At 32.0% G+C, this 13,549-nt stretch overlaps 1 protein-coding gene across 2 annotated transcripts; it reads left to right on the top strand.

Moving 5' to 3' along the window:
- The first annotated feature begins 1,970 nt into the window (after positions 1 to 1,970).
- LOC129916872 (A-kinase anchor protein 17A-like) lies at positions 1,971 to 13,542 on the top strand. Of its 2 annotated transcripts, XM_055997067.1 has the most exons (7): positions 1,971 to 2,232; positions 2,400 to 2,585; positions 9,571 to 10,031; positions 10,097 to 10,354; positions 11,623 to 11,830; positions 11,901 to 12,547; positions 12,613 to 13,542. In XM_055997067.1, the coding sequence occupies exons 2-7, from the start codon at positions 2,505 to 2,507 to the stop codon at positions 13,373 to 13,375; spliced, it is 2,418 nt and encodes an 805-aa protein (XP_055853042.1). In that variant the 5' UTR covers positions 1,971 to 2,232; positions 2,400 to 2,504; the 3' UTR covers positions 13,376 to 13,542. The 2 variants fall into 2 exon arrangements, with proteins under 2 accessions (XP_055853042.1, XP_055853041.1); XM_055997066.1 differs by lacking the exon at positions 1,971 to 2,232 and having other exon boundaries at positions 2,257 to 2,585.
- Positions 13,543 to 13,549: the final 7 nt, after the last annotated feature.

The following is a 13,549-nucleotide window of genomic DNA, read 5'->3' as shown; positions in this document are numbered from 1 at the left end:
TGAAGGTCTTCTTTAACTTATATTTACAAGGCTTCTTCTAAACACTTCCAGATAGCCTTAAGGAGACCTCCTTTGTTTCCAAAATGGATGATGTGCGTAAGTAAGCCTTAAACTAAACTTATACAAACTATAGCTTGCCGAATCGAAGAAAATGGACCTTATGCAAGTAAAATTGTTACTTGGGCATACCTCTCATTGACGCCCAAGTAACAATTTTACTTGCATAAGGTCCATTTTCTTCGATTCGGCAAGCTATAGTTTGTATAAGTTTAGTTTAAGGCTTACTTACGCACATCATCCATTTTGGAAACAAAGGAGGTCTCCTTAAGGCTATCTGGAAGTGTTTAGAAGAAGCCTTGTAAATATAAGTTAAAGAAGACCTTCATAAGACCTGTTTGAACCGTTTTAAAGAAGCCTTCTATTTTTAAGTGGCAGAAGGCTTTCATAAGACCTGTTCCAAAAGGTTTTTGTAAGTATGCAATGTTTTCATCTCTCTGTTTTTCACCAATAAGTATGCAAAGCTTTTATCCTGCAGATATGCAATGTTTGTAACACTTTAGAAAAAAACATTGCATTTTTATGTGAGGTTTCAATTAGCTCCCTTTTTGCCACTCATCTTTAATATTCGAGTATGGTCTACTGGTAAGGTGCTGGCTTGGTATGCAGAGGTACGTGGGATCGATTCCTGGCGGGGCCATATGTGAAATTAAACAAAAATGTGTTCTTTTTCAATTAAAATAAAATTCTTCCCATTTCAGAACGACAGGAAAAGCATTGACATGGCCAAAAAAGAAGAAAAAACAAAATAGAAAAAAATTAAAAGAAAAAAAAAATCAATAAAATCTTTTTTTTTTATTCATAAATTCAACATCTTATAACAACCTCCATAAGGCCTTATTATAACACCCAATGCAAATGATAGTTTCCTTAGCGAAGCTATAGTTTCCCTAAAATGTTTCATTGTTTTGTAAAAAGGCCTGCATAAGGTCGTTTTACGCTGTTCGTCACAAGCTATTAGCTTGTGGATTGCCTGTGGAGGAAGGTCTTGGGGAAATTCGGTAATGTGCGCCAAAATGATTTGCATAAGACTTGTCCTTCTTCTTAAACAAGTCAAAAAATAGCTTGCATTGACTCTTATGAAAGCTAAATTGTTACTTGGGCGTACGGATTTCAGGTATAGATCTATCCCCCTTTACTTTTCTGCATGCAGATCTATGTACATAAATCCCACAGTACACATAATAAGGTAATATATTCCGAAAAATGTCAAAATTTGTTTGTCAAAAAATGGGCACCAATCTGTCAGGCCGGCCTTTAATTTTTATATTTCAATCGCAGTAAACAGGAAATTTGTTTTTGTTTTAATTTATAAAATGTCATTTGAAAAAATTATAAATAGAAAAATAACAAATTTTCTGCGTGTTTCGTCTCCGAAAATAGTAAATAACTGTTAAAAAATTAGCTGTGTGCGTGGTTTTTCGGTTTTTGTGCGTTTTTCGTCGGTAAAGCCTGGTACGCAGCTCGCGCTAAATTTTAGCTCCCATACAAATTATCGAAAATTTTTAGCCGAGATAAAATGGATCCCATACAAGTTATCGATAACTTGTATGGGAATTTTATCTCAGCTAAAATTTAGCGCGAGCAGCGTACCAGGCTTAATTTAAACAATTAAGAATTACGGTAGTTGACATTGGTCGCCAAATTGTCATGTTTTGACAATTTGGCGACCAATGTCAGTTCGGAATATATTACCTTTTTATGTGTACTGTGCATAAATCCAACTATAGATTTTATATACAAAGCTTGCGTTGAACGCCTAAAATATTATGTTTCCCACTTAAAACTGTTTGAGAGGCTCTGTGTTTTATAGGAAATCTGCTCCCACTACTCTTCAAAACTGACGGCCATCAACGCACTTAACTGACAGCAAATTCAACGCTACCCATCGCAAACCTCATACAAATTTGGTAGTCCATTTTGAAGTTTTGTAGATTTTCATTTTTCCGAAAATCGAACGAAATATAGAACTTTTCCACTTTTAATCATCATTATCTTCGTGTTTATTTTTCAAATTGAAAACTAAAAAACATTAATCCATTTTTCAAGTGCAAACAAAAAGTCTTATGTATTTTTTCTTAGGACAATAGATTTTTCTTTCAGTGCTGAAAAAGAAAAGAAAGGAATCGCGAAAGTTTTGCATCGCTAAGGGCGGACGTAGTGTGGTTACGATTTGTGTGTCTATTGGTTTTTTTTTTTTTGTTAAAAAATTCTCACAACAAAAATTTTCTTAATGTACATTTATATATATATTGATTTATATATATATTTGTATGATAAATAATAATTAAATAAACGTTTCTTGTATTTATTGCAATATCGTGACCATGATCAATCTGCAGACTATTACAAATGTTACCGATTGTGTTCCGCTCTATCTGCCGCACAGTTTGTATCTCAAGCCGGTGGCCAAGTTGAGCTTGTCGGTGGCTCTGCCACCGAATAAAATGGGCAAGTCTATATCTAATTTTGATATAATGGACAAATTAACGAAAGCCTTGGCACCAGATAAATTTCTTATTCTGAAGGTAAGTTGCAATTATTTTATCTATGTATAATAACTTTTAATCAAAAGTTAAATAATCGTTGTTTGTAATTCCCTTAGAATAAGAAGTACAGGAATAAGTGTATATTACACCTACAATGTTTGGTAGTGCGGCGGCAATAAACCATTATATTTTGAATAACCATTGCACAGTTCTGCAAACGTTGTCTAAACGTACTGCCTACATTAAGCATTTGCAATTGCACCATGATCATTGGCCAAACATACAATTTGGAGCGAAATAATATGTTGCAATTTCAAAAATACTTTCACACTTTTCATGTTTGTAATAATTTATTTTAATATTTAAGGGAATTTAACAAAATAAATGTAGACAAAAAGTAGAAAATAATAAAAAGGCCATTGAAAAAGTTTAAAACCAAACGTGTTGAAACTAAGTAAGAAGCCAACAAGCAACAGAAATTATATTTTTTTATAAAGAAACTAGCTGACCCGACGGACTTCGTTACGCCGCTTCTGCTATTTATTTTCAATTTTATAGTCTGTCAATCTTTTCCAAAAAAAAGTCGGGTCACAAATTCAAATATTGGTTTTTATAAGTAAAAGAATGTGTTTCTTGAGTTGTATTGATCGGCGCAATGTCAAGATTGATGTCTTCAGGCTTAAAGGAAATGACTGAGCATCAGTTCCTAGAATATGAAATAGTATGAATTTAGCTTATTCATATGAGTTGGAAAACTACATTTTTTTAACCCCTTGAAAACAATATAAAGCCGCATTTTAAAGCTGCCAGACATTTAAATTCATTATTATAACGCATAAAGCTATAAAACTGCATAAAACTCCTCTCCTAAAATTTGCTGTCAACTTCTAAAAATGTGGAGGTTCTAAATTCGATTGTATTTCTTTTTTATGTTTTTTACCTCAGAACTTTCGACTGAGCGAACTGATTTTGATAGTTCTTTTTTTAATTCAAAGCTTCCAGTGCAGTCCCATTTCAATTAATTACATTACTGGTTAATATTTGTATTTATATCTTGAAAATGTTATTTCCACAAATAATAAAACTTTTCAATAGAACTGATGAAACGCGCAGTCAAAATTAGTTTTTTTTTTCTGTGGCCACAACCAATAACCATTTAGGTCGAAAAAGAAAACAAAAATTAAGTTTTATTATAATGCTCTGCATTTTTACTTGCGATATAGGTACTATAGGGCAAGTTTAGGATTCGTAAAAAAAATCGAACTCGAGATAACAATTTTACATGACATTACGATGATGGAGAATGCCAAAAAAGTGGGTCCGGCAATTCTGTCTGTCTGTCTGTCTGTCTCTATCTGGAGCTGCAGCCTAAACGAGTGAAGTGATTTTCTTCAAACTTGGTAGTTAGCAGTTTTTGCTGATTCCCTAGAGGGGAAATGGAATTTTTTTTTTATGACCAAAACTAACGGTACCTGCCATATAACGGAAATAGAAAAGTTAATTTTTTTCAAAAACGGCTCTAACGATTTTGATTAAAATTTTTGTGTGTAGTACAACACATAAGAGCCAACTTTTTAAATAAAAAAAATATTTTTTGTACCGTTATTAACGGTACCTGTCATAGAACGGTTTTTTTCGTTTCTGAATATCTCGTACAACATTAACCCGATTCAAATGAAAATTTTTATACAAAAGTGTGTAAGTAAAGATAATATTAAAATTTTAGAAAATTTTCAAAAAACGCATTTTTGGTTTTTTAAAAAATATTTCAAAATTTTTTTTTGAAAAATCAATTTTTTGAAAACGGATTAATGAAAAATTTTGAAATTTAGTTTTAATGTGTAAATTAATTATTTCTTCAAAATGGCATCCCAACTTTTTTTTTGAAAAATGTTAAAAAATTTTTATATATAAAAAACTATTTTTTTAAAAAACGGCTCCTACAATTTTCGAAAAATTTTTTCTAAAAATACCTTTTTATACAAGAAATAAAATGGCATATTTGTTTTTTTTTTAAGATAATTTAAAACGGAGTTTAATCTTATATATAAAAATGAGTTCGTTAAGTGTGTGTGGCCGATAAACTCGGGTTTGGCTGGTCCGATTTTGGTAATTTTTTTTTTGTTTGAAAGGTATTAATATGTAGATGGTTTGTATCAAAAAAAATAATACCTTTTCTTCCATCTTTACATTGCTGTTAATTTGTACGAGTGAAGAAATACTCTCGATTTCTTAAAATTCTAACTTAGCTTAATTTGTTAATAAATTAATTAAGACAAGCTTCAAAATAATTATTAATTATTATCGTTTAAATCCTGACTTTAGCATTATTGTTAAGATAACATTACTCAGGATCAGCAATACACACATTCTGATCCTCGGTCTTATTTTTACAAAAAATATTGGAACAATGTTCGTGTTTAAATAAAAAAGTATAGTGGAAATGGGGTTCAAGACCGCCTATGGGGTCTGCCAGACGTCCCGATTAACAAAATGTCCCGATATTGTCCCGACTTTCTGTTTTTTAATCTGTCTTTGTTTGAAATCGTTCGGCAAGAAAAAAATGTGACTGCGTAATGAATCACTATTGATGTGCAGCAATTTCAATTGATTTCGAACAATCATATTCATCAAACATTTTGATCTTTTTTTTAAACCGTTAAAACAGAAATACAATGTTGAAATGTCAATGAAAAGTAAGTTTTTGAAACCTCAGATATAACACATTCATAATGGCTTTACCCTTGAAATTGATGAAAATGATTTTTGTTCTCTCTCGAAAACATTTAGCTGAGGTGACATTTTCTTCCTAAAAACATTTGCTACGTGTTGTTTCCCTTTTGGTGAAAATATATTACCACTTTTATTATTACACGTGTATAAATGAACAGTAAAACTACCGGCCCAAATTTACAAACATGTTTTTGAGATATTTTGTGGCGTCTTGATGTTTGTAAGCACTATAACTTTCGTTAGAGTTCAGACAATTGAAATCTGGTAAATGCCAAAAGCTTAGAATTTCCAAAATGAAAAACTTCCAGCTTTAGATAAAAAGCTGTTAGCCTTAATTTATTCACACTCCATTATATTTTAAGTCCGCATTCAAAAGTCCCTGTCAAAACAGGGAATTTTTACCATCCGAAAAAATGTAGGAAATAAGTTTGTTTGGTGTCCCGATTTGTCCCGACTTTTAAAACCTGTTGTCCCGACATTAATATTATTTTATCTGGCGGCCCTAGGGCAAGACCATTTTTGTACTACGTTGTATGAAAAAAAGTAAAATTGGCAACACTTGCAATATAAAATACGTGCCTTTTAGTATAATCGAACACGTCTGTAAGTTTTACCAAGCTCAGTTGAGGCGCCGAAGAATTATGGTAAATTTTGTGATTTTTCATCAAATTGTTCATGTGTCATGTCAGTTGTATTTTTAACAGTGAAAAAATAAAATTTTTAACTTTTTCTTAAATAGTAAAAACGATAACGAATGATCGTAATCGTATGCTGTAATTCGACCCCAGTACATCAGATATGATATGACTGGGGCAAGACTGCCCATGAGCGCAATTGTTAACATATTTTCACACAGGTTAAATTTTTTTTATAAATGAATCATTATTTTCAAAACATAATAAGTCCATGATTTAAAATTTTGCAGGAGAAGAAAAAAACGTTCTATTTTCTTTTGATGTGTGTAGCAAAATTTATAAAAAATATATTTTGTAGAACTTTTGCCTAGGTACAAAATACCGTTTCGTTTTTAATTTTTGGAACGATAGTTCAAAAGATAAAAAAAAAAAAAAAACGCTTTTGGACTTATCATACTTTGAAAATATACGGATATGAAATTTCTTTTAAAATGGGTACACAATTTTGCTTTCATCTCCAGTCTATCACAAAATAGTATTTGAGATTAAAAAATAATGTATAATGTTCGGAGTGCTTCTTTAACTTTAAAGAAGCTTTAAACTTAAGATTTTCAGCCAGTAGCTTAATATAGCATTTACACATAAAAAGCTGTTGTTTATTTTCAAAAGATGATAAGTCCGGGACTTATCCTGTTTTTGATACTAAAAAAATATTTCGCTTAGCTGTAAGATCGGATATAGATGGAGTAGATACTACATTATTTTGAAGATAGACGTAGTTATCCCTAGAGTAACAATTTAGTAAAAAAAAAACGAATTTTGAAAAAAAGTGGACTTATCATGTTTTGAAAATAAATGATTCAAATGCACTCAGCGAAGCGGGTGGGGTTAGCTAGTTAATTATAAAAACAGATTTAATTTTTTTATACTACTTATGAAATTTCTTCAAAATATCAAATTTTTAATTTCTTGAATAAAAAGCTTTAACATTATAGTTACTTTAAGCATAAGAGCAAGTACGTGCGACCCCAGTCGTGCAATTTATTTAATTTGCCTAAAAAACAAGTCAATCTTTTCTTAACTCGATGTAGAAAGTTTTAATCTATCGTTTTTTTTTTTTAGTTAAAAAATTAAAACTTTGAATTGGAAAGCATCATAAGACCACTGAAAATTTGTTGTCTTAACTCACTTAAGCGGTTATTGGTTGTGGCCACAGTTTTTTCGTTTAAGCTTTCGTCTCATAGATGGTATAGGTGGCTTGGGGTGTTTCCTTAAACGTCTGTCTAACTTAGGCCTGCGTTAAACGTGTTCATAAAGTCAGATCTGCGCTTGTACTAACTCAGCCCAACTGCAGTAGCTGCTGTTCAAAAACGTCATTTTATCGTCAACATCGAGCAGATTGCTCTTTAACTACATCTTAAACAATTTTTTTTTAAAGATTTTGGCTTCGTTTGGTTTTTTATTTGAGCCAAGTAGCAAAAACCGGGTGCGCTACTCGTGTAGTTTTATGAAAATAAATCTTGGTAGATTCTCAAACTTAGCCGATATACACAAAAAATTCATAAAAAAATCGTTCAAAAAAAATTTAGTGGTATGCAAAAAGATGTTGGCCGATTCTTAAACTTACCCGATACACCTACAAAATTTCACAAAAATCGTTCCAAAAATATATACAATTTTTTTTGGCTGGACCACCCTAACCAATTTATGATATGAAAATTGCTGAATGCTCGATTCTCAGACTTCCCGACATACACAAAAAATTTCGTAAGATCGTGCCAAGAAGATATAAAAAAAAAATTGGCTGAACCACCCTTACAATTTAGAGGCATAAGGAATAGATAGATAGTTGGCCGATTCTCAGACCTATTTGATAAGCACACAAAGTTTCAAAGTTTCCAGCCGTTTCGAAGGAGTTTGGTAACAAACACTGCGGCACCAAAGAAAATCAAAAAAATCCGTCGGATATACCTATCTTAAAAAGAATGAAATCCATTGCTTTTATTCAAGTACCAACCGCTAGACTACCGATTTTGAGGTCCTTACTAACACCGAGCCCTATCTAACATTGGGTAACAATTTCACCGTACTAGAGCTTAGTACTTTTATGAAGAAGTCACTTGCTACCGTTAAAGCCGGACTCGTCATAAGTATCAATTTCTCATGTTGTCTGTTTATTAAACTAGAACTGAACAGTAGAACCAATGTCTTGCTCGAAAAAGATCACTTTAAATTATTTCACATATTTGCACTAGCACTGAGGTGCGTTCTTTTTCTAACAATAGTCAACTTTCGTTGTTATGTCAAAAAATATTGTTGATGTGTCATTGTTAGAAATTGTTGGGTTTTTTACAAATCATTTAGGAACGATTTATTGTTAGATATTGTTAAACTGTCAAACACCAATAAAAATTGTTTTGAAAATATTTTTATTCGCATAATTATAACAAAAATAATGTTTTTTTAGTCAAAATAAATTCTCTTGCATCATAAAATTGCAAAACTTTGTTTTTATTTTCATTTTATTCCGCTTATTTCCAAAAGAAAAAAATCCTTGAGTTGGTTTTGTAAACAAAACATCCACTTTGACACATCAACAATCTCATGAGTGGTCAACTCATATCATAGAGGTGAGTTGGAAATAGTTACGATTTGTAACTATTTGACACTTCAAAACGAGTTTAGGAACGATGTTCATCTGTCAAATAGTTACAAATCGTAACTATTTTGTAGTTTAGGAACGACAAAAGTTTACGATAGTTAACAATAGTTTACTATTGTTAAAAAAAGAACGCACCTCTGGCTCAAAATATTATTTGCTTTATTCAACTACATATTAGAAATGCTACAGACTTTTTAAAAAAATTAAAAATCCCTCACAAATCTAAAAACATAAATTATTTCAAATAAACCGAATGAAAACTGTTTTAGTTTGAGGAGAAAAGACAAAACTGCAAACATTTAATAAAATATACATATTTAAATTCTGATACTCCACTTTAATGTGTACTGACTACTGACTTAATGAAACACCTCATTGATATCGTCAGCTCTTGTAAAGAAATTATTTTCGTTTGAAGTTAAACACATTTGAGCCTGTATTATGCCTCAGACTTAAAGGAAGCCAAATTCGACACCACAGAAATATAAATACCAGCACCGGCCTTGGCACTTGCACTTGTACTTAAAATTTTTAAGTACAAGGTATTTCTACCTAAGTTATACTTAAGTTCCAAAATACTTAAGTACTGTGCTACAACATTTTTTGTATAAACAAACAGAAAAATAGCACCACAAAAGTAATTTTATTCTCCTGTAATCCATTCTATACTTGTGAGAATTAAAAAACAAAACAAAAAACACGTGGAATAATACTTCTAGCTCGAAACTCGAAAGGATGCCTCGCCATATATTCTAATTTTGAAAAAAAGTTGACATCCCATTCTTAAGTTCTTCATTAAAATAATTATAAATATCATCAATAACGGTTCAAAAATATTTTTAAAAGTAAAGCACCGTACACTTCAGAACGACCAAAAAATGAGCGAATAAACAAACAAATGAAATTTTATGCATCTATAAAGCAAGCTTTTTTTTAACAAATAGTGGATTATATAGTACTATAAGCTAAATTAATTATATATTTTCTTCTTTAGGTGACAAAAAGCACCCTCGAAGTAATAAGACTGGAAGCCGAATTAGAAGAACCTAGTCGGTTGCCAAATGCCTTGGCTCGTCTAGATGGGATGTCCTTTAAAGTATCCGGTTTTAGTGAACCATTTAGAGTGCGTACAAAAGAATCAAAAGATGATTTTCCCAATCGACACGATTGGGATATATTCTTTCGTGATGCTCATTACATGGATGAAATGAAAGCTGGCGAACGACCCGACACAATTCACTTTGCAAATTTACCAATTCGTTGGTTTTGTCCACGTCATAGTGAAAATGATGAAAATGTCAAGCCTAGCGAAAGCATATTCAAAAGAATATTTGAAAAGTTTGGTGTTGTTCGGGCAGTTGATATTCCAGTATGTGATGTTTTTCGACAAAAGATGAGCTCGGATGTCAATGGAATTCAGGTGCATAATTTTGAACAGGATCTTCTTTTTGAAGGGTAAGTTGTTAATAATAAATTTAAGTTGAAAATTTTTTAATTAAATGTACATTCCTATTTTCTAGATATGTTCAATTTGAAGAGTACATTGGATTTGTACGTGCAATGGACGAATTTAGAGGAATGAAGCTTGTGCGCAAGTTTGTTGATAAAACTCAAGCCATCAATTTAATTGTTAATTTCGATAAAAAGAAACATTTAAGCGAAGCTAGTATATTACGCCGTGAAAGGATGAGAAAAAGTTTACTAGCTAAAGTTAAATCAAGGGAAGAAGAAGAGGAAAATAAGAGGAAGAAAGAACAGGAAAAAATCGAGCGGGAAAGGTTTGATAAAATTACATTTGTTTTATTTTTTCTTAACAGCTCTATGTTTGTTAGTTTAATTGATATTCAGGAAAACTTTCAGATAATTTGTTTACTTGGATCTTAGGTTTAAAACGAGTTTCATGACGGTACATTTCGTTTTCCTATTACACAGGTCTACAAGGTTTTGGGTGCCGAGAATAAGATATACTTTTCTATAGGTTTTCGGTGTGCTGAATTCGAATCTGAAGTCAGAAATATCCTATCAGCTCCTGTTTTTGATATATTACCGTTGGAAGATGTAAAAAAAACTACTTTTGAGGTTATGCTTTTATGTGGAGATTTTTTTTTATATAAATTATAACGGTTTCTATAAGAACTATTTTCCTTTTTTCAAGACCTTTTTAAATCTTTTCGATATCTTATTTATTGTTACTTCATTTTAAGATATCTCGGGCATTAAAAAAGATATTGCAAACATTTTAACAGATCTTGAAAAAAGGAAAATAGTTCTTATAGAATAATTTATGATTTATTTTTAAAATAATTTCTTAAAATTTAGGCATAACTTCAAAAGTGGTAAGTAAACGAGTCCGCGCCAAAAAAATTAAATTTTGTAGACCATTGTTATAGAAAGCAATAATACATTTTTATCGACAGAATATTTCCACGCTGATTTCGTTCCTCAATAATATTTTGTCCTTCTTTTACTTGCAACGCATAAACCATCGCTTATTTAAGCTCTAAGTGCTATATTTTCAGTGCTGGATTAACTCAGAGTTTGATTATATTATTCTCCAAATATATTTAACCCCAGTTTATTCAGAAAAGAATTTTTCCAGCCGAGGATGCACGCAGAAAATCCTAACAAACGGAGAAAAAATATCTACTCAGTCGATAAGTTTGGGTTTAATTTTTTTAATTTCGCTCTGAAAAACAGAGAATTTCGGATTTTGTTTCCGATTATTGAACAAAAATTACGAAAATAGTTTAAAAAACTATTTCTCTTTTGTAGAAGTATCGTTGTCTCATTTAATTTTTTTAAACTATTCCAATTTCTTGTTGATATAAACTTCTATTTCATCTGATAAATGCGCTTTCTGTAAGGAGAAACCATTTATCAAATTTCTCCTCACAGAAAGTAACGTAAATAAATTTAAAAAACTCAATCAATAGATTCATATCTATTTTGTAAGATGATCAACTTAAAAAAAAATATATATAAATTATAAAAAAAATCAAACCCACAAAAAAAATGCATTTGAAGAGAAAGCGGAAACAAATTTCAGAAAATTGGCAGAAGAAATAAAACTCAAAGAGCTAGAACGCCAACGCGAACGAGAAGAGCAACGCAAACAGAAGCACTTGAAAAAACTCGAAGAAAAGGGTCAAATAGAGTTATCCCGCAAAATTCGTCTTGAAGAGAAGAAATTACTTATTGTAAGGCGTAAATTGGAAAGCATTCGGGTGCTTGAAGCTCTTTTTGAAAGATTGAAGGTAAGCTTTAATAAATTGATTCAAAAAGAATTCAGAATGATAATTTTTATATTTGTTTATTGATTTTTAGTTGAAAAATATTCAAGAAAAAGGAAAGTCAGTATCACATTCAAGTGTTGATTTACGTCAACGCTTGGTCGATAAATACAAGTCAGCAACTGAAAAACTCTTAGAAGAACAGAAGAGAAAAGTTGAATCGGAAAAAATCCAAACGGGATTGTTGGGACTTTTGAAAGGTCGTAAGGGTGATAAAGCAGAAAATGGTTCAGGTGCCAATGGGAATTCGAAAGAAGATGGTAAAAAACGACGAAAATCAGAGCGAGCTTCTTCGGAATCATCATCATCTTCTTCAGAGGATGAAAATAAGAAAAAGCAAATTACAAATCCATTTAAAGATGCCTATACTCCTGAGGCGGCAGCTGAATTAATGAAGATGAGCATGCTCTCATATGGTATGTTTCCAGGAATGCCAGTATATCGTCCTTCTTTTCCACCGGCTCACGGAATGCGTGGATATATGCCTCGAGCTGAACTAATGAAAATGAATATGCTCTCGGGTGGTATGTTTCCAGGAATGCCTATGTATCGTCCTTCTTACCCAACGCCTCATGGGATGCGTGGATATATGCCTCGAGGTAGAGGTGGTGGTATGAGAGGTCGAAGGGGTGGCTACAATTACCATGGATCGTCTAGATCTTATTCAAGGTCTCGATCAAGGTAGGAATTACTATAATAAGTAATATGCATATGAGTTTGTGTTAACTTCTTTAAATTGTTTTTAGAAAACGAACAAGATCCCGATCGAGAAGCCGATCTCGATCACATTCAAGATCAAGGACAAGATCTCGCCATCGTCGTTATTCTCGCTCCAGACGATCGAGACATCGTTCAGATAGTCGATCTCGATCTCGTTCACGTTCTAGATCCAGATCTCGGTCACGATCTCGAAGTCATCGCAGTCGTACCAGGGAACGCTCAAATACACGTTCATTATCAAAAACCAAGGAGCATCGTTCTCGCAACAAATCAAGATCTCCCCCAAACTCTAAATCATACTCGCATCGATCGAGATCAGTATCAAAAGAGAAATCAAGTCGTAATCGTTCTCATTCAAATTCGAGGAATCATCGTTCACGATCCAGAAGTCGATCGAAATCTAATGCACGTTCAAAACGTTCAAGAACACTGTCGAAGACAAAAGAAACAACTTCCAGCCATCAAAGATCCCAATCAAAAACGAAAACAGACCCACAACGAACAAGTTCCAGGGATCGAGCCCATTCAAAACCCAGATCTGAATCAAAATCTAAAAAGAGATCAGGATCTAAATCAAAGAAGAAATCCAAGAAAAGGTCACATCATGATGAACATAAATCAAAGTCATCAAAAGCAAAATCTAGATCACGTTCTTCGTCGAAACATAAATCAGATTCTAAAAAGAGTCCAAAAGAACTTGTATCAACTCGCAGATCGCATTCGCCAACATCTTGGTCTAAGTCCCCTTCAGAACCGAGACGATCTTGGTCAGCAGGAGAAGAACCATAAATTCATCATTAAAAAAAATATCCCTCAAAAATGAATATGAAAAAAAAAACATCCCGATTAAAAATTACATTTAATAATAGTTTTAATAAAATTAAAAACAGTGTTTGTAACATGTTTAAACAAAACTATTCAAATTTGTTTGCTGTTTAAATAAAAAAATATTTACATCCATCA

The sequence above is a fragment of the Episyrphus balteatus genome, chromosome 3, assembly GCF_945859705.1.
Source record: "Episyrphus balteatus chromosome 3, idEpiBalt1.1, whole genome shotgun sequence".
NCBI classification, from domain to species: Eukaryota; Metazoa; Arthropoda; class Insecta; order Diptera; family Syrphidae; genus Episyrphus; species Episyrphus balteatus.
The sequence above is the reverse complement of the archived record's forward strand: the minus strand, read 5'-3'. Positions and strand labels throughout refer to the sequence as shown.